The sequence below is a fragment of the Rhamphochromis longiceps genome, linkage group LG16, assembly GCF_057381845.1.
Source record: "Rhamphochromis longiceps isolate RC_006_pf linkage group LG16, R_longiceps_female_GT1.1, whole genome shotgun sequence".
NCBI classification, from domain to species: Eukaryota; Metazoa; Chordata; class Actinopteri; order Cichliformes; family Cichlidae; genus Rhamphochromis; species Rhamphochromis longiceps.
In genome coordinates this window covers 12878318-12901548 of record NC_140572.1, presented here as the reverse complement: position 1 = coordinate 12901548, position 23231 = coordinate 12878318, and the positions used below count along the sequence as shown (strand labels likewise).

Genomic DNA, 23231 nt, shown 5'->3' with positions numbered 1-23231 from the left:
TCACAGGGATTACTTAGTACAGCGGTCCCCAACCCCCGGGCCTCGGACCGGTACCGGTCTGTGAGTTGAGGCTCAGGTGTGAAATGTATAGTTTTCAGGGTTTTTATCGGTTTTCAGCGTTATTTTGTTATCATTTTTATTGTTAACTCGGTTTTCCTGGGTCTTTTCACGTGTGTTATGAATAAATCTTATTTTTTTCGGTACCGGTACTACTTTTATTTTGTTGTATTTATCCGCGACACCTTAAAGGCCGGTCCGTGAAAATATTGTCGGTCCGTGGCGCAAAAAAGGTTGGAGACCGCTGGCTTATAGTGATGGGTCGTTCGCGAACGAAATGGCTCTTAGAGCCGACTCTTTGACGTGAACGACGCGAGCCGGCTCCTTATCGCGAGCCGTCACGTGGGTTTTTTTTTTTTTTCCTTTCTCTCAGCCTCTCTCTCGCACTTTTTTCCCGCTTCACTCTGCACGCGAGCCTTGTGCTTTACGCTGGGCAGAGGGGGGAGGGGCGGTAGTTACACTCAGTAGCACAGGAACAGAGCCAGAGAGAGAGAAAGAGAGGCAGGGACAACAACATTAGAAAGGTATAGTAATCATCCACAACTATTTTCGGTTGCAGATGATAAAGGATTGAGAAAGTTTATTCATGCAGGTCCATATGACAGAGAATATGCATGTTCTTTTTGTTTTCATATTATAATTTATATTTAATTGTGTTGTGGTTTGCAGTGTTTTGTGTTCTTTTCACTTTAAATTTGTGGAAGGAAAAAGCTGAAAATTTAAATAGTTAAAACTTGAAATGTGAATAGTTGATTTTTGTATTATATGATTTATTTATTACATTTTATGTGGAGTGAATAAATAAAAGTATATTTACGGTGGCCCCTAGAGACAAAGCACATACAAACTTCAAATCACGTACGAACTCTGAAGCATGTACAAACTCCAAAACACGTAAAAACACGTACAAACTCCAAAACACGTAAAAACTCCAAAACACGTAAAAACACGTACAAACTCCGAAGCACGTAAAAACTCAGAAGCATATAAAAACTCAGAAGCACATAAAAACTCAAAACACGTACAAAAGACAACAGAAGTGCTCCAGGATGCTGGGCGCAGTGTTGAGCCTTTGTTATCTTGTGGCTACACAAGCCAGCAAGTACCAACGACCGGATTTGGTGTGTGGTAGTAACAGGTAAATGAACTTTTTTTAAATTATTTGAATATATATATGAGTGCCTGTGTATAAATACACAAACAATACACACATGCTTTCAATTGTGTAATTTAAGTGATCTAGTAGCTCTGCTTTGGAAGTTCAGTTCATGCTAGAAATGTGTTTTGGAGTTTGTACGTGTTTTGTCTCTAGGGGCCACCGCATATATTTATATATAAACATATATAAATAAAACCACTTGTTTTTACGTTAGTAATTCCTTTTGTGCATAATTTTATATTATTGTTAATAATAAATTAATTAAAGCAACAAAACAACCTGAAGAGCTGGTTCGGAGCCGAAAGAGCCGGCTCTTTTTAGTGAGCCGAACCGAAAGAGCCGGATCCCTAAAAAGAGCCGGAAATCCCATCACTAATTTTAAGACATTTTAAGTGTTACATATGTGACAATTTTTGCGACCTTTTTTGCAACCTAAAAACCCCCCCAAAAAAACAACAACAAAAACAAGTACCATGGTCTTTAGTGACCTCATAGCTGTTGAGAGCCATGCAGTTAGCAGCAGTGCAGCGGTTCTTTGGAAGTTTGGATGGATGTCATACCTCCTACACCAACAATTTTCTTCATTGTCTGCAGTAGTTTGTGGCACGAGTGAAAAGCTTACCGGTAGATGACAAATTTTTTCCGTTGTCTCTCTGTCCTCCTCTCTCTTGTTTGCACTCGTGCCATCTTCTGAAGCTTTTAGTGCACTTAGGCTAACACTATGTTACTGTCAACTCAGTACTAACTTAACATTATTTCACTTCACCTTTTTGTTGTTAGATAGCTCTACTGCACAGGACCTATCATTTGTGTGAGGAGATGCACTTACAGTGAGAACAGGGACAGGAGAAACTAGCGGACTGCAAATGGAGTATTGAGTAGTCTATGTGCTAGTGCCAAAAATCTTTTGATTTTTCATCCAGTGATGACAAAAACATGTTGGCTTACCCCAAATTTAAAGTGAAATACATGAAATAATGATCCTTTTTGAGTTTCACACTTGTGATAGTAAACATGTGTAGTTTTGAGTGTATTTGTACTCACCTTCACAAGAGAGGCCGTGAGATGTGACCCCAGACAAACTATCCTTACAAACATTGCAAAAGGTGGGCCGTGCATGGGAGCAGGCGTACCAGTTGTGCATCCCTGAGAAATGTTCCACATTAAACTGTGCTGTCTGGCAAAGGAGAGGTGAAAACAGCAGTCACATGTCACAAATGTAAGCATGATCAAAAAGAAAAAACATTGAACATTGATTTACAGACACACAATTGATACTCGACTCCTTTGTGGTATACTAGCTTTCTTTTAGAATAACTATTATTCATTTTCCCCTAACACCATGACAACATTAGTTAGGAAAGTGCCTGGTATAAGAAAAGAGCCTCCACAGGAGAGAGAGAGCCTCCACTTCCTTAGAGTTGTTAGAGTGACGACTTTTACAAAAAGCTACACACCCAGGTCAGATGAACTGGATGCCTCTACACATTAGTATATGGAGAGGTCCTACTGTGGAGCCACAGTGTAGTGTACCCATGTGGGTGTTGCATCTGCAGTAGTTGGCGCAGTCCTGGATATAATTGGTTTTTCACAAGTACAACTGTAACAGGTGCTTACAAACTGGGGTACTTGCATTCTTTAACAGTGTCACATAAAAGGATACAGCAATTAAATGCTGCTGTGTGGACATATTGGCAGGAGTGCGCATGCTTGTGTGTCTGTGTGTGTGCGTGTGTTTGTGTGAACATGTGTGTTCCCTGTGTTGTGTGAGCTCTGGGGTTGCTGCAGCACTGCAGTGCAGTAAGGGGGTGAGGGATGGGGTCTTATATAAGATTTCCCTCTCAAATCAAAGGCATTAAAATGCAGCACAGCTTTCTTCCTGTGCTCGCCACATCACCTCGCTGTCAGTGCACAGCCAGGATTTACAGTCTTCTTAACATATTCTGTTGACAGTGGAATACGCTGAGCAGTTACGATCAGTTTTGATGCTGGTAACATGTTTTCTAGATTCTTCAAGAAATACTGGCTTGAAGTGAAAAAAAAAAAGCTTTCAAATAGGCATCTACCGAGTATGTTCTGTGTTAGAAAGTCATAAGGAGAAAAAACACTTGGGAGAATAGGATGTGCCAATACAGTTTTTCTTACTGTTACTCTGCCCAGTGTCGAACATGTGACAACATGCGGGTGGAGGCGTGCTTATGCATGTGCTGCAGCCCTATCTGAACTCCGCATTTCTATGTATCCCATCCCCAAAACTGCCAAACAACCCCCCCCCCCCCCCCCCCCCTCCCCTCCACAAACACACACACACACACACACACTTTAATCTGTTGAACTGGACCTTACCTCGTAATGCTCTCTGGACTGGACGGACTTGAGCGAGCTGATCCAGTCCTCCATCTCTTTCCTGTTCTCAGCACAGAGGATGAGCCTACGGAACGGAGTGATCACCTGGAGGCAAAGGGGGGAGGAGGTACGAGAGAGTGAGACAGATACTGTGGCTAAACAGCGAGAGAGCGCAAGCGAAACAGAGCTTAATGTTTCCAGCTCTTTCCTCTTCAGCCTGCGGTACCTCTGAGTGGAGAACAACCGGCTCTGTCTTTAAGAGCGAGCAAGGATGTAAAGCCCCCCTCCCTCTTTCTCTCTCTCCTTCGCTCTCTCTCTCTCTTACATACATACACTCTCTTTGTCTCTCATTAACTCTAGCTCACTCACACCTTCTTCAGTTAAGTCTCTTCCCAGCTCTTCATGAGGCTTTGAGGCAGATATGTGCTGACAGGCAAAGAGCCTCACTAAAGGCAAAGAGCCTCTCTCTCTCCCGTTGCCTCCTCCTCTCTCGTCCTCTACTTGTGAGCATGTGTGTGTGTGTTCGTGTGTTTAAAGGACAGTGCCTGTAGATAACCCTACAGACAAACAGCACCCTTCCAACAGCCCATCACTTATTTATGCTCACTCATCTCTTCCTTCTCTCCATTTCTTTCCAAGTCATTGTTTTCCCACAGTGTGTTATCTTGATTTACATTAGTGAGAGGAGAGAGTTGAAATACAGGCACGGCTCACACACACGTACACAAGATAATCTCACAGCACTAAAACTGCTCCAACCACTAGCTTTCTATCTGCAAGAAATGCTTTGTCTAAAGCAGGTCACTAAATACAAATGCCATATTTTAAGTGGACTGTATTACCAAATGAGATAATAATTAAAACCATGTAATTCATTTATTGAGCTATCCAGTCTGCTTTTTGGACAAGTGTGGAAAACAAAGTGTAAAAATAAAGAGCTAAATTTAAAATACTGTCTACAGAGAAGCTGCTTGTGAAATCTGTAGACTGTATAGATAAGATGGTCATAGCCACAATAACTTGAAAATTGGCACATAACTTGTCTGATACTGCCTCTAGTTAAATGTTTTATTCATTGTTATTTTTGATTTTTAAAACCAACTGTGACAAACAAGCAATACTAGTGCATCATTAGTAGGAACTTATTACTCACAAGTAGGGATGGGTATCGTTTAGGTTTTATCCGATACCGGTGCCAAATCGGTACTTTTGAAACGGTGCCGGTGCTTAAACGGTGCTCAAACCGGTGCTTAAAGAATGGAGAACACAAACTTTGTCCAAAAACCTCTCATGTTCAGCTGTTTGTTTGTTTTTTTTGTAAAAAGATAACAATGTTAGCCTTTTCTGCAGCTATGGGGCATATATGGTATCACTCTTGGCTGGAAGCAGTGCTTAAACAATGGAAAAAAAACACAAACTTTGTCCAAAAACCTCTCATGTTTAACTGTTTCCCACTTTTTCTTTGGTCATTTTAGCCTTTTTGTCCAGGGTGAAGGGAGTATCTGCCATCAAACAAGAGGACAGCCGCATGTAGCTATGATGATGTTTGCTAGTTCACCTTACATGCATTAATGTAATAACGTGGTTAGCCTACTCAACGTAAATTACACTCGAACAACATTAAGCGACTCACGCAGAGAAGAACGGCTTCTGCTGCCATCATCATCCTCATCATTTCTGCTACACTGGCAGGGCTAGGGGCCAGGACTCTATTCTTCGGGTTTTTGGGGGATGTTGCTCCGGGTCCGATAACTGGCAACCCACCCAACGTGCACAGTGTGAGGTCTCGCAGCAAGCTATCAAATACGGCGCATTTCTCGGCTTTTAAAAAAAACGCTATGCGTCGCCAGGTGTTTCATCGGATTCTTGGTGTTACCTCCTTTGACAGTATCACAGTATCAGCTTAAAGCACTTGTTGCTGCTGAGTTTGCATATTTTGCTGTGAAGTACAGCCAGACTTTTGACCGCTTCGCCTTGGACATTTTTAATCTGTAGCTCTGCTCTAACTGAACGTACGTACCTGGCCCCGCCTACTATCCTGGGAAACGTAAAATGATTGGCTAGAAGTGTATCACAGCTCAGGAAAAAAAAGCACCGAAATAAAGCACCGAAATGTGCGCTGCTTTTCGGTCTGGTTACTACCGTTTATGTCAGAACCACACCGGTACCCATCCCTACTCACAAGGTATCTCTATCCTAAAGCTTTTTCACTCTAAATGGGCCCATAATTCACAAAGTGAAAATGAAGCTATGTTGAAAGACACAGAAAACTAGCAACTAAAATTACAAATCACCAAGAAAGAGGTCACAGACTGAGACAACTGGGTTTCCGATTCCGATTCCATTGGAAGGATTTAGGTTTAAATGACTTTCATGTTGGCTTCACATGCTTTTAAAGAGCTTGGGAATCATAACGCCAACAGGTAACAAGGAGGAAAACACACTAACAAATGGTGAAACAAAACATCCAAATGACCTGGGAGATTAACAACACAATAGGACACAGACAGATGCTAAACAATTAGGCTAAGGAGTGTTATTAGGAAGGATAGATCCATATAAACACAAAGAATGGTCACTTTAGTTTTAGGAGCTCTTGCTCTTGTTCCCCAACATTTTCTCAGAAACAGTTTGTGGTGAATTATGATACATCAAAAAAAAGCTAAGAATTATAAATTGCTTGAAGCTTGCATTGATGTGGGACTCAGACATTCAGCCACTGAGCCATGGCTCTGTGGTACACACAAAGATTGCAGGGGAAAAGATGCAGAAAAGTATATACAAGGTGTCTTTACACCTTGTATATACTTTGTTTTACTTCATATTTAATACTTTACTGTGTAGCATAATGTTTTGCTATGTAATAATAACTTAACATGCTCTACCTTGTAGTTAAACTGTACTGTGAATCTGAAAAATAAAATTTTTTTAGATGTGAAAATAATTTTCTGTCTTTTATGATGGCAAAATGTTTCATTGCAACACTTTGTGATCTTGCAGCAGGTGCAGGATCTCTGTTGATACTAGTCCGAGGGAACAACAACATCTTCAAATTCAAATCAAATTCAAATTTTATTTGTCACGTACACAGTCATACACAGTACGATATGTAGTGAAATGCTTGGACAACTGCTCGTGACCTAAAGAAAACAAAAAAGGAAAGGCTATGAATAAGATAGGAAATAAATATGAAAAATTAAAAAGGGTAAATTTAACTAGGAAGGAATAAAATATAAATTAAGGTTAAAAATGAAATAACTGTACAACACAAATTAGAATGAAGGGTAAATTTAACTGGGAAGGAATAAGATAAAATATATAAATTAAAGTTGAAAATAAAATAACTGTACAACACAAATTAGAATGAAGGGTAAATTTAACTGGGAAGGAATAAGATAAAATATATAAATTAAAGTTGAAAATAAAATAACTGTACAACAAAATACACAATATAGAACTATATAAGAATGTATGAAGAAATCTAAATCTAAATAAATATATACACAATAACAGCAGCTGTACAAGTATTAACCGGAAATGAAGAATATAGTGACCAGTGTTGTGCAAAAACAAAGTCCAGAAAGTCCAGTGTGTGTGTAAGAACTGTATGTGTGGGTCAGTACTGTGTGGTGGTGTGATTGAGAGACCGTATCGCCTGCGGGAAGAAGCTCCTCCTCAGTCTCTCTGTGTTGGTCTTCAGAGAGCGGAATCGCTTTCCTGACCTCAACAGAGAGAACAGTCTGTTGTTGGGATGGCTGAGGTCCTTCACGATCTTCCTGGTCTTGGTCCAGCACCGCCTGCTGTAGATTGAGTGCAGGTCAGGGAGCTCGGAGCGGATGGTGCGCTCAGCTGACCGCACAACCCTCTGTAGAGCTCGTCTGTCCTGCATGGTGCTGTTCCCGAACCAGGTTAAGATGTTTCCCGCCAGGATGCTCTCTATGGTGCACGAGTAAAAGTTCCTGAGCACCTTGGAGGGCAGTTGGAAGTCTCTCAAGCGTCTGAGGTGGTAGAGACGCTGTCGGGCCTTTTTCACCACGGTGTTGATGTGACAGGACCATGACAGGTCCTGCGTGATGTGAACTCCGAGGTATTTGAAGCTGTCCACTCTCTCCACTGGGCACTCGTTGATGACGGGGGTCTGGTAGTTCCTCTCCTGCTTAGTGCTGAAGTCCACTATCAGCTCCTTTGTCTTACTGACGTTTAGAAGGAGGTTGTTCCTCTGGCACCAGTTCTGTGTCCAAGGTATATCAGATGCCGAAGTGGTATCCAGTCATGATCACACTCTTGCATTTCAGAAGCTGTTTAAAAAAAACCCCAAACCCACAAGATTTTCTTTGCTTCTAGCTATGCTCATGTGTATCAGCAAAGTATCTGCTGTCATCAAGCAACATATATTTTGAAATTTTATTGATGGTGATGTTTTTCCTTCATCCAGCTGCTACCCAGACCAAGCTCCATGTTGCTGCTTCCGGTCTAGAAAGAGCTCCATACCGTTTCGGTCATACATACAGCTGTGAATGAGCAGATGAGCTTCAATGCCCACAACGTAACTTTCAAACCCAGAGGCAGCATCTACCTCTGTCCATTATTTTATCAGCTCAGACTTGTGTGAACAATAGTCCAATGATGTATTCTGTATACAGTTAAGGACCTTAGTCAGTGAAATCTATATGTGAGGAAATACTAGCCTCTAAACAAAAGATCATTGACACAGATGTTATATAGGGAGGAGACAAGGCACTTAAGGAATTCTGAACAGAAATCTACTGGAGACTAACTTTGACCAAAACAGTGCAGACATAATTAATCTCTTTTTGATATACATATACAATTCTATGCACTTATATTTTGCAATCACATACTGTAAAAACGCAGAAATGGAAATCAGGAACATAAATAAAGGTCTGCATCTCCGCTGTGTCTTTATCTTCTGTTCTGGTGCTTCTCTTTGAGGTCACCTCATGTGCATATTTTAATTTACTGTTACATTCTTCATTGCCATCATCAAGTGTTTTCATTATCCATTACTCAGAAGAAACAGCACTGTCTTATTACTCCCTCCCCTCTCTCTCTGACTCACTGTGTCGCATTGTGTCTAATAAAACAGCCTCAGATTTTACACCTGCTTTCATCCACATGTTACATTTTTAGGTGCAGTTTGCTCTGCTGGAGCTAATCTTAGGAAGGATAGTTCACAAGCAGTCAGTTATTAAGTTTCTGTTCCCTTCTTCAATAATTTAAGAAGAAGCAGCCTATAATATAGTGCATCTGGAATGTATTCACAACACATCACTTGGTCCACATTTTATCATTTTACAGTCTTATTCCAAAATGTATTAAATTCATTTTTCACCTTTTCGCCTTCACAATTTTACACACAATACCGAAAATTGACAAAGTGAAATTATTTCAAATTTATTAAAAATGAAAAACAAAAATATTACATGTATATACCAAGCCTTTGCTCAGCGTTTTGTTGAGGCACCTTTGGTAGCAATTACAGCCTCAAGTCTTTTTGAGAAGCTCAATAATAATGAATGGGGAGCATCAGCTTGTTTTCAGATTTCTCCAGAGATGTTCAATCAGGTTCACGTCTGGGCTCAGGCTGGGCCACTCAAGGACAATCACAGCGTGGTTTCGTAGCCAAACATTTTCTTATCTTGGCTATGGATTTTTTTTAGCTTTGTAAAGACGTTTCACCTCTTGTCTTCATAAAATGTAATGAAATCCGGTTGCTTTCTTTCCAAGAACCTACACAGACATATAGCTGTATTTATCTTTCCCTCAACCTTGACTAGTGTCCCAATTCCTGCTGCCAAAAAACATCCCTACAGCATGATTCTGCCACCACCACGCTTCATGAACCTTTTTCATTAGGAGTAGTTTCCATATTGCCACTCATACACGTTTGATTGGTGGTGTGCAACAGAAATGGTTGTGTTTCTGAAAGGTTCTCGTCTTTCCACAAAGCAACACTGGAGTAAGCGCACGACCGTGGCTCAGGGGGTTGGGAAGCACATCTGTAACCGAAAGGTTGCTGGTTCGATCCCCGGGCTCTCTGTCTCTGTAAGACACTTTTCCCTACCGCCTACTGGTGTTGGCTAGAGGGGCCGATGGCGTGATATGGCAGCCTCGTTTCTGTCAGTCTGCCCCAGGGTAGCTGTGGCTACAAGTGTAGCTTTCCTCCACCAGTGTGTGAGAGTGAATGACTAGTGGCATTGTAAAGCGCTTTGGGTGCCTGGAAAAGCGCTATATAAATCCAATCCATTATTATTGTGCGCTTTGTCACCTCCATGACTAGGGCCATTCTACGCTGATCCCTCAGATTGGCCAGGCAACCAGCTCTATGAAGGTTCCTGGTGGTTGATTTATTTACAATGCTGGAATTGGAATAAGGCTGTACCATGACAAAATATGGAACAAGTGAAGTGTTGTGCATACTTTCCAGGTTCAGTGTAAAAACTGCACGAGGAAAAATACATAGCTTTGCAGCTTTTCCTCTAACTTATTAATGTCTCCAAATATTCATAGACTTCAGCTGATTAGCCTCTCGCTCTCTCCCTGATTTTTGATGCACCATTTCAAATGCACACCACTTGTAAGCAATACACTGCTGTGGAGCTCCAATCCTTTCTTAAATTGCATCCTTTTTAGCAATAAGATGACAAATGTGTTACAGTGCAGTCCACACAGCCTTTGGACTAAATGCATCCATCAAAGAAAAAATGAGTGAGACACTACCCCTAACTCCCCCTCTGTCTTTCTGATTGCAGGCCTGTTTAGACCTGTAGCAACCGAGGCTATTACAAGGTGTGGAAAACAGCAGGTGCACAACAAACCCGTGTCACTATGGCTGCAAGTGTGTATAGTGTGCAATGTTTATTAGGGTATGTGTATTTTAGGGTTTTAATGATACATCTGGTGCTGCACTGCCTTTCTTTCTGTAGAAAGGTTTCTGTTGCTCACTGACCATCTGGTTTGCATCAACATGTTTCAAATAGCCAAAGCTCTGGTGGAGGTAAACTTATGTACTTTGTTACCTATATAACAACATTATTTTCTTTAAGCTACAAAATGAAATGTCCTAAACTGATAAACTAAGACTTTTTTGGTTCTATATTTTATTGCTTTGGATATATAAAACAAGTGAACCATGGAGTGCATTTACAGGGTGAGTGTGGCTCAATAGGAACTGAGTAATAAAAGACTGAATCTACACACTACATAATAAAAAAAAACATCTCGTTGGACTTATAGGGCAGACAACTCAACACAAATACTATTAAAATGCTTCTCAGACTGACTCATAAGAATGCGACTGTAGTTTTCTCAGCAGTGAGACCAAAATGAATTTCTGTTTAATCAATTACCTCACAAAAACACCAAATTCTTACAATTTAACACAGCTTGTAGTCTATTGCTATTTAGTACTAATGCACACATGCACACATTTGGATGCATCTCAACATTAAGCTACAAAGAAACATGAAACATCAGGTAGTCAGTTATTCTCATTAGACACACTTTAGTAGGAGGCTACTAAACCCTATAAAGCAGCTGACTGCCCAGTGACAATATGTTCATTACATATTAAGGGTCAACCATGTGTGAATGCACATGCAGTGCAGCAGAGTTATATAAAAATGGATGGCATGACAAAGCTTACATGATACCCACTTTTAGGGCTGCTCAATTAATCGAATTTTAATCACGATTACGATCTGGGCTTTCAACGATCATTAAAAATGACTGAGCCGATTATTAGCCCCTCCCTCATTTATCCGCGACACCTTAAAGGCCGGTCCGTGAAAATATTGTCGGGCATAAACCGGTCCGTGGCGCAAAAAAGGTTGGAGACCGCTGATTAAGAGGACCCGAGGGAAGCTCGGAAAGCTAAGCAGAAGTTATTTGGAGAGGAGAGTGACTGCCGCTGGTTGAAAAGAGAGGTAAAAAAAACTTCAGTGGTGTTGCACACTATTTTATATTATTTTTTAAAAGTCATTGTTAACCCTTTAAAGCCGGTCAGAGCAGCACGCTCCGTTTTGCGTAACTATTTTTAAATCCCTGTAGAACCTGAACCGTGTAAGCTAGTGCAATAATTTGTTTTGCATATGAAACCGGAGGAGTTGTACTTACATCTTATGCCATCAGCTTGTCCTCGGTCACGGTTTCGTTCCACATATAGCTTTGCAAAAATTGCATAAAAAGCGCTTGCAGGAACAAAAACATAATATTCCAGAAACACGCTTTGCCGTTCCTATCAGCTGTTCGTAACACTTCCCACAGTAAAATGATGCACATGCTGTTTTCTTTGCAAATTTGCATCATAGGATTGTTTTTTGTTTTTCCTGCAGTATATAAAAATTGCTGTATCTCCAAAATAAAACTATGAAGACACTCAAAATAAATTTCCTGTGGTGGGAAACTATTTTTTGCAACTTTTTTGTATTTAAAGTTTTGAGGGATAAACCTCTTAAATTTCTCCAAGTAGAAATATATGTAAACAAAACAAAAGCGATTTTCAATTTTTTTTGTAGTTTATTGCACTTTTTTGCAATTTATGTAATTACTATGGACTTAATGCATACATATTATTAAAATATGGGCTATAACAGTTGTATAGCAACTTGAAATGCTCCCACAAATGGCACTACAGCATGTAAAAAAAATAATATAAGCTCTGGTGGACTTGGTTCTATAGTAGGTCTTAAAGGGTTAAATAAATATCGTCAAATAATCGTGATCTCAATTTCAGTGAAAATAATCGTGATTATCATTTTTGCCATAATCGAGCAGCCCTACCCACTTTTAACTCTCCAGTTCTCTAGGAAAGTCACTTTGAGTTGAACATGCTAAAGAAAGTTTATACACCGATCGGGCAAAATTACTAACATTGACAGGTAAAATAAATAACACTGATTATCTCTTTATCGTGGCACCTGTTACTGGCTGGGACATATTAAAGCAGGTGAACATTTTATCCTCAAAGTTTATGTTAGAAGCAAGGAAAATGGGGACGCATAAGGATTTAAGTGAGTCTGACAAGGGTCAAAATTCTGCAGTGGTCAGGCTCATTGATGAGCGAGTGAAGGCTGGCCCATGTGGTCAGATCCAACAGATGAGCTACTTTAGCTCAAAGCTGCCTAAAAGGTTAATGCTGGTTCTGATAGAAAGGTGTACACAGTCCATCATAGTTTGTTGGAATGCATGTGACTAGAGATGGAGACCAGTCAGGGTGTCCATGCTGACCCCGTGCTGTCCACTGCCGAAAGCCCCAACAATGGGCAATTTTTTTTTACATACCATACCCGGATGCACTATGGGAAGAATGCAAGCAGACAGAGGCAATGTGATGCTTTAGGAAATATTCTGCTGGGAAACCTTGGGTCCTGTAATCCCTGTGGATGTCACTTTGGCACACACCACCTACCTAAGCATTGTTGCAGACCATGTACACCCATTCATGGATGCAGTATTGCCTGACGTCTGTGGCCTTTTTCAGTAGGCTAATGCATCATGAAGAAAAGCAAAAATGTTTCAGGAACAGTTTGAAAAGCAGAAGGAGGAGGTGTTGACTTGGCCTCCAAATTCCTCAGATCTCACTCCAATCAAGCATCTGTGGGATGTGGTGGACAAACAAGTCCAAACTATGGAGGCCCCACCTCGCAACTTACAAGACTTAAAGAATATGTTGCTATAATCTCAGTGCAGATACTATAGCACACTTTCAGTGGAGTCCATGCCTCAACAAGTCAGGAATGGACCAACACAATATTATACACACCACAACAGACAGGTGGTTATAATGCAATGCCTGATCAGTGTATGCATTTACCAGTGCAAATTCTTGTCTTCACAGAATCCCTTCCACATAGGAGGTCCAACTATTGCAATCAGATTGAATGTGAACACCCCACCACCATTTCCAAAAGGCTGTCAACTTTGGAATACCCACAGAAAAGGCCACCTAGCAATACTGTTACTAAAATGGAAGTAGCATTTGTTATACTTCATTTCTGTTGCATTACAGGTTCAATAACACCAGTCTTCAGTGACTCACTGTGTTAAAGCTTGCTCTTTGTCTCAAGAGGTTCATAAGTTTCACTTTCAGTTGTTTTAGTTTTCTAATGGGACACAAGCAGGGGCGATTTTAGCCCATTTTTGGGAATGAATCAAAGCACCCCCAAAGATTTCTTACTTTTTTTGACAATATTTGCTGTTTGTGGGACACACTACTAAAAATACAAAAAGCATACATTACTTAATTGAGATGGAACATTTTAACAACAAAAGTATAGACAGCCAGGTTCATAATGGATATGAGGAAGTTTTTTTCAAAAAACGGAGCCACATTCAGGTAAAAGTGTAAAATTAAATGATCCGTCAATAAAGGATAATGTTAGATCAGTGTTTCAATATTCATATCTTTTATTAGATGTACATGTGGTTTGGTTATTTGCCTTTTGGTTGAAATTACACTGAGAGAGGACTTTTTTATTAGTGATCTTAATAGTTTTTTTTAATCTAATTGAATACAAACTATTTGTGTATGATTGTCAGTCCAAAGAGGGAGAGAGGAAAGAGGGGAACATGAGGAGAAAGTACAAGTTCAGCAAGAACCAGGTAAGAAAACAGACAGGGAATACTAACAGGCAAAACAGAAACTGTTAAACCGGCAAAGAAAAAAACCCCCAACTAATTTTACTCATACAATCTGGAAGTTATCTTGTCCCATATTAAAGCTGCTATACAGAATTTGCAAAACAAACTGGGTTGTCAGCCCTGGCACTGCATTACCATAGCGAACTTCAGTCAGAGGAAGTCACGGTTGCCAAAAACTTTTTGAAGCTCAAGAGTGAGGCTGGTGCCATCTCAGATATGTTAACATTGTACAATCTTCTGGATAATCAGATCTTCCCCACAGTGAAAACTGTAATTCAGGTTGCCCTAACAAACCCAGTTAGCAGCTGTAGCTGTGAGAGGTCATTTAGTGTCTTAAGTCAGCTCCATACCTGGCTGAGAAGAACCATGGGTCAAAGCAGACTCCAGCACCTGGCTGTGATGTCAGTTGAGAAAGAGATGCTTGAGAGACTTGAACACCAAAATGTGATAGACAGATTTGCCAACCTCAAGGTGAGGCGACATAGGTTAAAAGAAAAGAAAAAAACTGCAGAGCCATAGTAGTATCTGCAGTAAACATCTTTTCATACATTGTATACTTCGTACCAAAGGCCAAGGTGTCTCCATTTTTCTAATTTTTTAATAGTATTTTGTACATTTCAAGGACTCTTCTATTTTTGGAGTGTATTTTTTATGTATCTGTATTATATTATACATACACATTAAAAGTGAATCTCTGTCCAAAAAATGCACTCAGTTTACTTTTTACTCACTATGAGCATCGTTCATTATTCTCCCGCAGTAATTAAGGTTAGGATTTTTTTTTTTTTTAAATTCCAATCCATTGTTCTTTGGCAGTAGTAGTCTTTAACAGCATTTACATAACCTTGATCAGATTTGATGGTTTTGTTACAGACTTTTCAAAAAAGTGATGTCATGTTTTGTGACGAGGACCCAGGCACAGAGAGACTTGATGAATTTAAGAATCTTATGATTTAATAAAGAAATTTGCCGACTTGCACAGAGATGGTAAAATTATGATGACTGATGAAGACAACAGACAATGAGGACAGGGAGGAACAGGGGTTTAAATGCACCAAGTAGACAGTCAGAGGGAATTCAGGACAACTGGAGATATTTAAGGATGCAGGGACTGACAGAGCCAGGGAAGAAGTCTCATCGTGACGAGTAAAGTTTATCTTGCCTGGCTGGGCAGCTCTCTGGGTGCTCAGCACCCCCAAAGCTCTGATTCTAGAATCGCTCCTGAACACAAGTATGCTGACACAGAAAAAAAATGTTAAAATTGCATGAATCTCAAGTGAAACAAAGTGTAAAACACAGAGTTTCCATGAACCTTGTATCATAACATAAATTAAATAAAAGATAAACAAAATTACTTTGTATTAACTACAGAATGTACTACTGGGCAGCTCAATTAAAATCAATGGCTGCCTGGATTATTCATGATTCAGAAATGCAGTGGGTATCTATGGAAGAGTATTCCTTACCAGGTATCTCCCTTCGGAGTCTCCCATTTCTCAATCCAAAATCACAGAAAAAAATTTAAATAACTAACCCATGGGTCAAGCACACTGTAAATATTTGGAACCAAGTGTTAAAAATGCTAAAAGGGAATTTGACCATGTCTCGAGCTGTTCCCATAAATGGAAATGTCGAGTTTCTTCCATCATTGTCAGATTAGAGTTTTGAGAGGTAGGCGGAGAAAGGATTGATTACAGTCAATCAGCTGTTTGAAAAGAATACTCTTAAAAGTTTTGCCCATCTAAGGGCCAAATATGCTTTATCCCCAGGGACCACTATAGATATTTCCAGTTAAGGGACTAAATTACAAAGCATAAGAATTGGGACAATATTAGAAGAGAACCAATCGGGTTAGAAAACGATTTCATAAAACTGCTTGAAAAGACGGGTACAATGAAAAGCCAAGTGTCTTTGATTTACCAGAAACTGCTGATTGACATGTCTGATAATACCTATCATATAAAACAACAATGGGAAATGGAACTTGGATGATGTCACATGTCTATACAATGGAACGGATAACAGCTCAACTACAACTAAAAGTGCCAACCTTCGAGAAAAATGGGCTCCAATTATAAAATATCTTGACAGGACACTCAGGCCTTAACACTGTTACATCTGTGCTAAGGAATGTAAGTATTGGTATGTATGTATATGTATATGTGTATGTATGTTTTTCCTTTGAAATTAAGTTTTTGAATAATCCTCACTATTATATACTGCAAATTTGGTCTCAGGTTATGTTGTTGCTGTGAATTGCCTTGTTACTTTTGGCAATAAAAGTAAAAAAAAAAAAAAAAAAAAGAATTACTTTGTATTGCTTGAGATGGCTTACAATCAATTTTAAGTGGTGCCTATGGAAGACTTATGATGAATTTGTATTAGCTCTGAATGTTTCCATGCCAGGCTCTTTAAGTCTGCACTCTAATACCCCTGCTATCAATCAGTCTGGAATGAAAACATGATCCCGAAATTCTAAATTTAATGGTAGTAGTATTCACAATAACCCAAGTTCTAGGTCTTTCATCAACAAACAAATTTGAAAACAGACTAACTTAGACATGAACTGCATTTAATAGCGCCTTTTTTGTAAATAGTAAAATATGACTTGCTGCTGCATGTTATTTTGTGTGGGGGTTTTTTTTTGTTTATTTTAAAAAATTATTCAGAAATGTGCATTTTAACCCAACTCTGATAGTTCATAGCCTTTACCTTCTGTTTCCTAATAAGCCTTATTTCTGTATATAGCTTTTAGCTCTAACAGATGTTCTTCTGTGGGAATCCTTCTGGCGAGAACACTGCCCAACAGTTCTGCTAAATGCTCAACTGAAGCATAATATTTTTCACACTGAATGTGGTTATTGTCAAGTTAACAAAGTTATGTGTTGCCAAGTTGACTGGAACACTAGCAGATGTTTATTTTAACAGAATAAATTCTAGCAATTCACAAATTATGTAAAAGCTATGGAAACAAAGTTCATTCAAAGATGTTAAAATCAGGTTATTTTCTTTATTATTTTTATTAAGGGAGGAACACCTGAACTGGATAAGTGGAATAGAATGGATGGATGGAATTTTATTAAGGTTAGCATGTTCCATCTAAAACACTTTAAAAGATACAACTTATAAACATTTTATAGATTCAACAATTGGTAAAGCAAAAAAAATAAAAAATAACTGAAAGCTGCAGTCCTAATTAATAAAAGTGTGGAGTAAAAGCTCCCTGACTCTCATTTCCTCATCAGTCAGCTTAATCACTCATGTAATCAATCTGTCTCAGGACCTTGAGTCAATATCTGTTTTTTTTGGAGGGGGGGTTGCTGAGAACTGAACAACATGTTCTGAAAAATGAAGCCATGATGAAAAATCGTACCAGCTCTGTCAAACATGCTTATCTGCATTAATGTGTTTTTGTGTATGTTGAATATTGTCCTCTCCTTGCCCTCACCCAGTAATAAAGTTAATGACATTAGGATTCTTCCTCTCCTCTTAAGTGGAGAAAACACCCAAATTACTGAAAGCATTTGGTGTGTATTCCCATGCTTGCTTGTTTGTTTGCAGTGCATGTTTAACTGAATCAATCGTCCATTTATAAATTATTCTGCATGTTCAACAAGAGAAAATCTCTTCTCTCTTCTCTCTCCCCACTGCAACTCTGACTCTATAACTTTTGTCTTGGAAGCTCAATCAACAGTATATTGTATGCTTTTAAGCACTATACATCTTCATTACCCCCCAGGAGCTGAAAAAAATAGCATGAGTATGGGTGTCCATTTGTGCTCTGGAGTGTGCACTCACATGCACATGGGAAAATTGATCTCTTTGGTCTTAGATCATCTTCTATCTGCTGGTACTATATCCATGTGTGTGTATGTGTATTTGTGTGTGTATCTGTGTCTTTCAGATAGTGATAAGATTTGTTGCCAGGGGGAACGGGAATGGCTGTTTCCATAAATGGTTCCTGGCATCCCTCTGACTGACTAACTGGTCATCATGTGACAAAAAGAAGTGGCTCTATAAAGGGAACCTGGATGATTCACTGTTTAAAATAATCCTCATTTATCTTATAATGGGCTTTGTTCATTTTCTGCCTAAAACATGGTACTCTCATCTCTACTTACTTTGACTGGTTATTCCTGTTAAACAAAATATTGCAAAACACATACACCAACCTCATTGTTTAAAACTGTGTCTGCATTTTCAATATGTGCATTTTCAATTGTGTCTGCATCTTTAATATGAGCATCCAGCCTATACCTCATAGCAGATAATTATATTTTGGGATAGGAAATGGGGCGTTTCCTGTACCAGGCTGTAACAAGCTTGTTAATACTCTAATGTTAACATTTTAACATGGAAGTCTGTGGGGACTGACTTGCTTTTTGTAGCCAGCCTCAACCACTCCATAAACTGCAGTTTTTAAAATCTTGGTGTTGGTCTCTTTTTCAGCCCAAGAGGCTGCTACTTCTGATATCCTCTCTCTATGGCCAGGAGTAGAAAACATTTCCTAAATGAAGTGTTTAAAGAACTCGGAGCTACTGGCTCATAAATATGACTTGTACATACACAGACCTCATTATTTGAAACTTTGGCCAAGTTTAGTATAAGCATCCATCATTGTAACAGCGTATACATGAGAGTAAATAATACAAAATATAAGAAGTCTATAATGTTCTGCAAATGATTTCTCTAGGTATGAACTTTAGCTTCCAACACAATTGCATTTTACTGCAGTTACAGCCTTATAGGGCAAGATCGTTCAGCTTCTACCATCCACTCTGCACCAGGAAACTGATTCTAGTAAGCTATTTTCATTTGGTAGAGAGGTAATCAGCAACAATGACCCAATAATCTGGAACACAAGTCACGCTTTAGACACTTTCATACACAACGCAGTAGAAAATCAGGCTGCTCACTCCCTACAACACACGCACAGACCAATGCATAAACTGATTAAACTCACATTCTGCAAACACCCAAAATTAAGCTAAAGTGAATTTCCTAAAGATTCCTCGTATGGATTCAAAGGAAACATTAAAAAGAGAGCCGAGCAAATAAGCACGAGTAAGTCAGCGTGAGAGGCGGCTGTTCCTGCAGAGGATGGAACGAGTTTGTGGGTTCGGGTTGGGTTGAGCCTTTCCTCACGTGGACTTCAAGGTGCTCCCTGTCTGCGCGACAACGACAGCCTCATTATACATTCACACAAGCACATATTCACCACAAAGACCTAAACATATACACACACAAGTGTATTCCAACATATACACTTGTACAACTCTGTGTTAGAGCATAACCACTCATAAAAATACACAGATGGATGCATTCTTGATTTTTTTAAATCCTTTTTTACTCCTATATCCTTCGTGCATTAATCTTTTCATTCAAATAAGGCAATTTGTAAAAAAAAACAGCTGAAGAATTTATAAGAATGCAAGTGAAAAATATTCCTTTTTCTCAGTTTTTTTGTGACCATAACATTTTTCTTTATGTTGCTGGTAGGTTTCTAAGAGGTCCGCTCAGCTAAAATACAACCATGCACATTAGGCACACCGAGGAGTCATGTGCAGAGCGCCTACACGAACATGCACGATGAAGCGAATCATTTATGTTTCAAGCCTTTCAACCAATTAGCACCAACCTGCACAGAAGGCGTCAGCAACATCATTCATCCTCGGGGGACCAACTGACAGACAGAAAACAACAAGAGACCACACAGACAGACAGACGGACACAGAGACTGCACAGTCAAAGTCCTGCAGTGCGTCCTCTGCAGCACCGCTCTCTCTTTCTCTCTCTAAGTCGTGCTTGCACAACCTGTCTGATGAATCCTGGTCTCCCCCGGTTGGTGTGTGTGACCGTGTCTGGGTTGACACACGTAACCACAAGTCAAGAGTGTTACAGCTTCAGGTGAACTACCTTTAGGTTTTTCTTTCACTGCCCCTCTACTGTGGTCCACCCTATTTTCATTTCTTCTCCGTTCTCGCGCTCCCTTCCGTCTTCCTCCTCCTCTCAGCGCTCGCTCTTGCCTCAATCTCTCGCTCGCTGCCCTTTTTTCCCCCTCTTTTCCCCTGGGAGAATGTGTGCGGATGCAGTCAGCAGTGGTGTGACATCACTCCAGGATTTCCTTCTGCCTTTCCATCTTGAGTCAGTCATCCTCAATCAATAATAAGTGTAAAGCATTTTTTATTTATTTTTTTGTCAGGACCTTCTTTCCCCTCTTTCTTCACATCTCCACAGTATTTAGTCCTTTTTATATTTTTATCTCCCCTCTCTCCTTCCTTCCTTCCTCCTCTCTTTCTGCCTCCTTGCACTCACCTTCTTAATAGGATGCTGATGCTCATAAGGCAGCGTTTCACATCCTATCACAACTGCACACATATAATCTTATTAATGAATATGGCAGGGGTTTAAGCTTTGCCAGCCAGCCAATGAAGCGTTTCAAGCCGATGCTAAAAATAGCTCCGTATTCTCCTCTGGGCACCATTCTCCTGCCTACCCCCTCCGCCTCTGTGTTTCTTATTATAGCAACAACCGAGGAGAGAAGAGACATTTATAGAAAGGACACAAGCTCTTTTATTTTCTGTTTTTATCCTTGCTGCTTGTAATACTCTCATTCACACACACTCACACTCACAGCTTCTCGTTCTTTTCAGCCGTCCATTCACAACCACATCACCCGTTTGGATGTGCCGTGTTGAGAGGCATTTGACAAAAACACAAGGAGCAATGCTAATTAGCAATCTATGGTAATGTTTTCTATTTATAACTAAGACTGACCTTTTCAGGTGTAAAGCTTGTCAGGTGAATAACTTCCCTTAAAGGGCATATCCCATGTTTTGTTAACCCTGATAGCTAGCTTTCCAGCTAAATACACAAAGACTGTTAGTCTAGGTTAAGAAACAATCATCTTCTTATTAATAATTCAGACAATCCGTACATATGCATCCATCTGTGCTCTTCTCCTGTTTCGACAACCATTTACAAATTCTTCATAAAATCTTGCTGGTGTGATGTCATGGAGCACAATTTAACTTGCCAACATTTACGTTTCAAAACTATGAGATTTGCAAAGTAAAGGGGTTTGGAGAAGTATGGAGACTGGATTGCAACATCCTTTCTTTCACTGTTTTCCGTGATGTTTAAACTGATTCTGGCAATACTATTACACTATGTTTCAGTGTTTTTCAGTGTTGCATCAGTGGGAGATGGAAAGTCCCTGAGAGATGGTCTTAAAATAAAGGAGAGAAATGCTTGTTGGCAGGTATGCAGTGTAAAAACAGTCGTAGTTTGACGTCATTTGGAGGAGCAATTCTCATATTTTGGCTAAAAGTTGTTCTCTATTACCAAAGATTTCCCAACAGTCACTGCTGCCAGCTCCATTTTTTGAACTTTGAAAACATTTATTGACATTAAAAAATTTCCAAACTTCTTAAATCTGAGATAAAGATTCTCAACTAAGTGCCAAACCCTACTGACTACTATGTGCCAATATTGTTTACTTAGCACAGTCCTGTTGTGAACCCTTTGCCTTCATCTAGGTGTTCTGAAACCTGATGTGATGAATGACTGATGGATTTGAACAAGGGGTGCCGCATGCTCATAGGTTGGTGATATGTGAGTCCCATGATAAATCACCCTGTTTCACTATAACAGGCACCATCATTTACAAAATGAATATCTTATTCAATAAGATGTGAACTCAGTAGCTTTCATCATAAACCACGGGACATGAGGACAGTTTTTTCAAAGATCTAGCTACTGCTGGAATTCTTTTTGCAACCAGAGGAGTCGCCTCCTACTGGTCATTACCAAAAATGTAGGTGTGTGTATTGAGTGTGTGTGTGCACATGTGTTGTCGATCAACACTTACTGTGAAGCTGTTGTTGACATTCTTAGTGCTGGACTCTGCAACACTGGCATCCGACAGATCCACCTCATCAAAGATAAGAGACTGCAGAGAAGAGACGGTGTGGTGGTGGTGGAGGAGAGGAAGATCCAAAAAGCAGGAAAGGGCACAGAAGAGAACACGAGAGTGAGTCTCTGGAAATGCACAAGGCCGAACGTAGCCTATTGTTACTTGTATACTACATCATGAAGACAGCGGTGACTGGCTGTGAGGTAAATGTTGTTTCATGGCCACACCAAAGCAGTCCTAAAATGAATTAGTTAAACCTTCTAGTGTAAAATGGAAGCAACTGTAAAAGTCATGAAAAACATAAAAGGACAAACTTGCTTTCTAACACTGAAACTTCCAAAATGCTTCAAAGCTGAGAAAAGCGGATGGATTTACTTTTGAATTCAGTTTTAAATGTAAATGTGACGCTCAGGGAATTTAAGAAGGAGGAAAAAACAGATGTGCCACCCATCAGCTCTGGTTTCCTACATGACACGTGTGGGTCATTATGACATGACTAAATAAACATCATAGACCATTTGGTGAGCTGTTTTTATAACAGGCATTTAGGAATTGACATCCTGGGAGATACCGCCTTTAACACCCACCTAAATACTTTGGCCAGCCAACCTAAATGCTTTCCACTCAAGAAAAGCTGTTTCTTATATTCTTACATTAAAATGACACTAAATTTAATTCAATTCAATTAAATTAAGTTTTATTTATATAGTGCCAAATCACAACTACGGTTGCCTCAAGACACCTAGTATTGTGAGGTAAAGACCCTACATCGTCAGCTATCACCTAAAAAGTATTTTCATTTCCACTATAATAGAAACAATGATTGGGAGCATGTAAAATACCTTACTGATTTTTATTTCCCCTGAAAATCTGCACAGCATGCAGGTCTGTTGATAATGTGTGATCACATCAAACACCAAACAGCAGAGCAGTTTGGAGGCAATTTTGAAACCAATTTTTAAATTGTTCCTCCTCGTTTATCTGCAATGATCCGTTTTCCAGTATGATAATCAGATTGAACTGAGATTTCCTTATGCTTCATTGATGTATACTTCATTGATAAGTATCACAATTGTCAGAGATGAGTGTAAC

General features: G+C 39.6%; 1 protein-coding gene across 9 annotated transcripts in view; it reads right to left on the bottom strand.

The window, feature by feature from the left end:
• Positions 1 to 23231, bottom strand: part of dgkh (diacylglycerol kinase, eta) — an 83484-nt gene that overhangs the window by 35790 nt on the left and 24463 nt on the right. For 6 of the 9 annotated variants that reach the window (XM_085385528.1, XM_085385537.1, XM_085385530.1 and 3 more), the window contains 3 exons: positions 22095 to 22175; positions 3563 to 3667; positions 2261 to 2393 (listed from right to left, as the gene is read on the bottom strand). In XM_085385528.1, coding sequence (XP_085241654.1) covers positions 2261 to 2393; positions 3563 to 3667; positions 22095 to 22175 — 319 coding nt within the window. Of the gene's footprint in view, positions 1 to 2260; positions 2394 to 3562; positions 3668 to 3788; positions 3808 to 3933; positions 3969 to 5195; positions 5655 to 22094; positions 22176 to 23231 lie in introns of those variants that run through there. The other 3 variants (XM_085385533.1, XM_085385534.1, XM_085385532.1) reach the window with 3 other exon arrangements.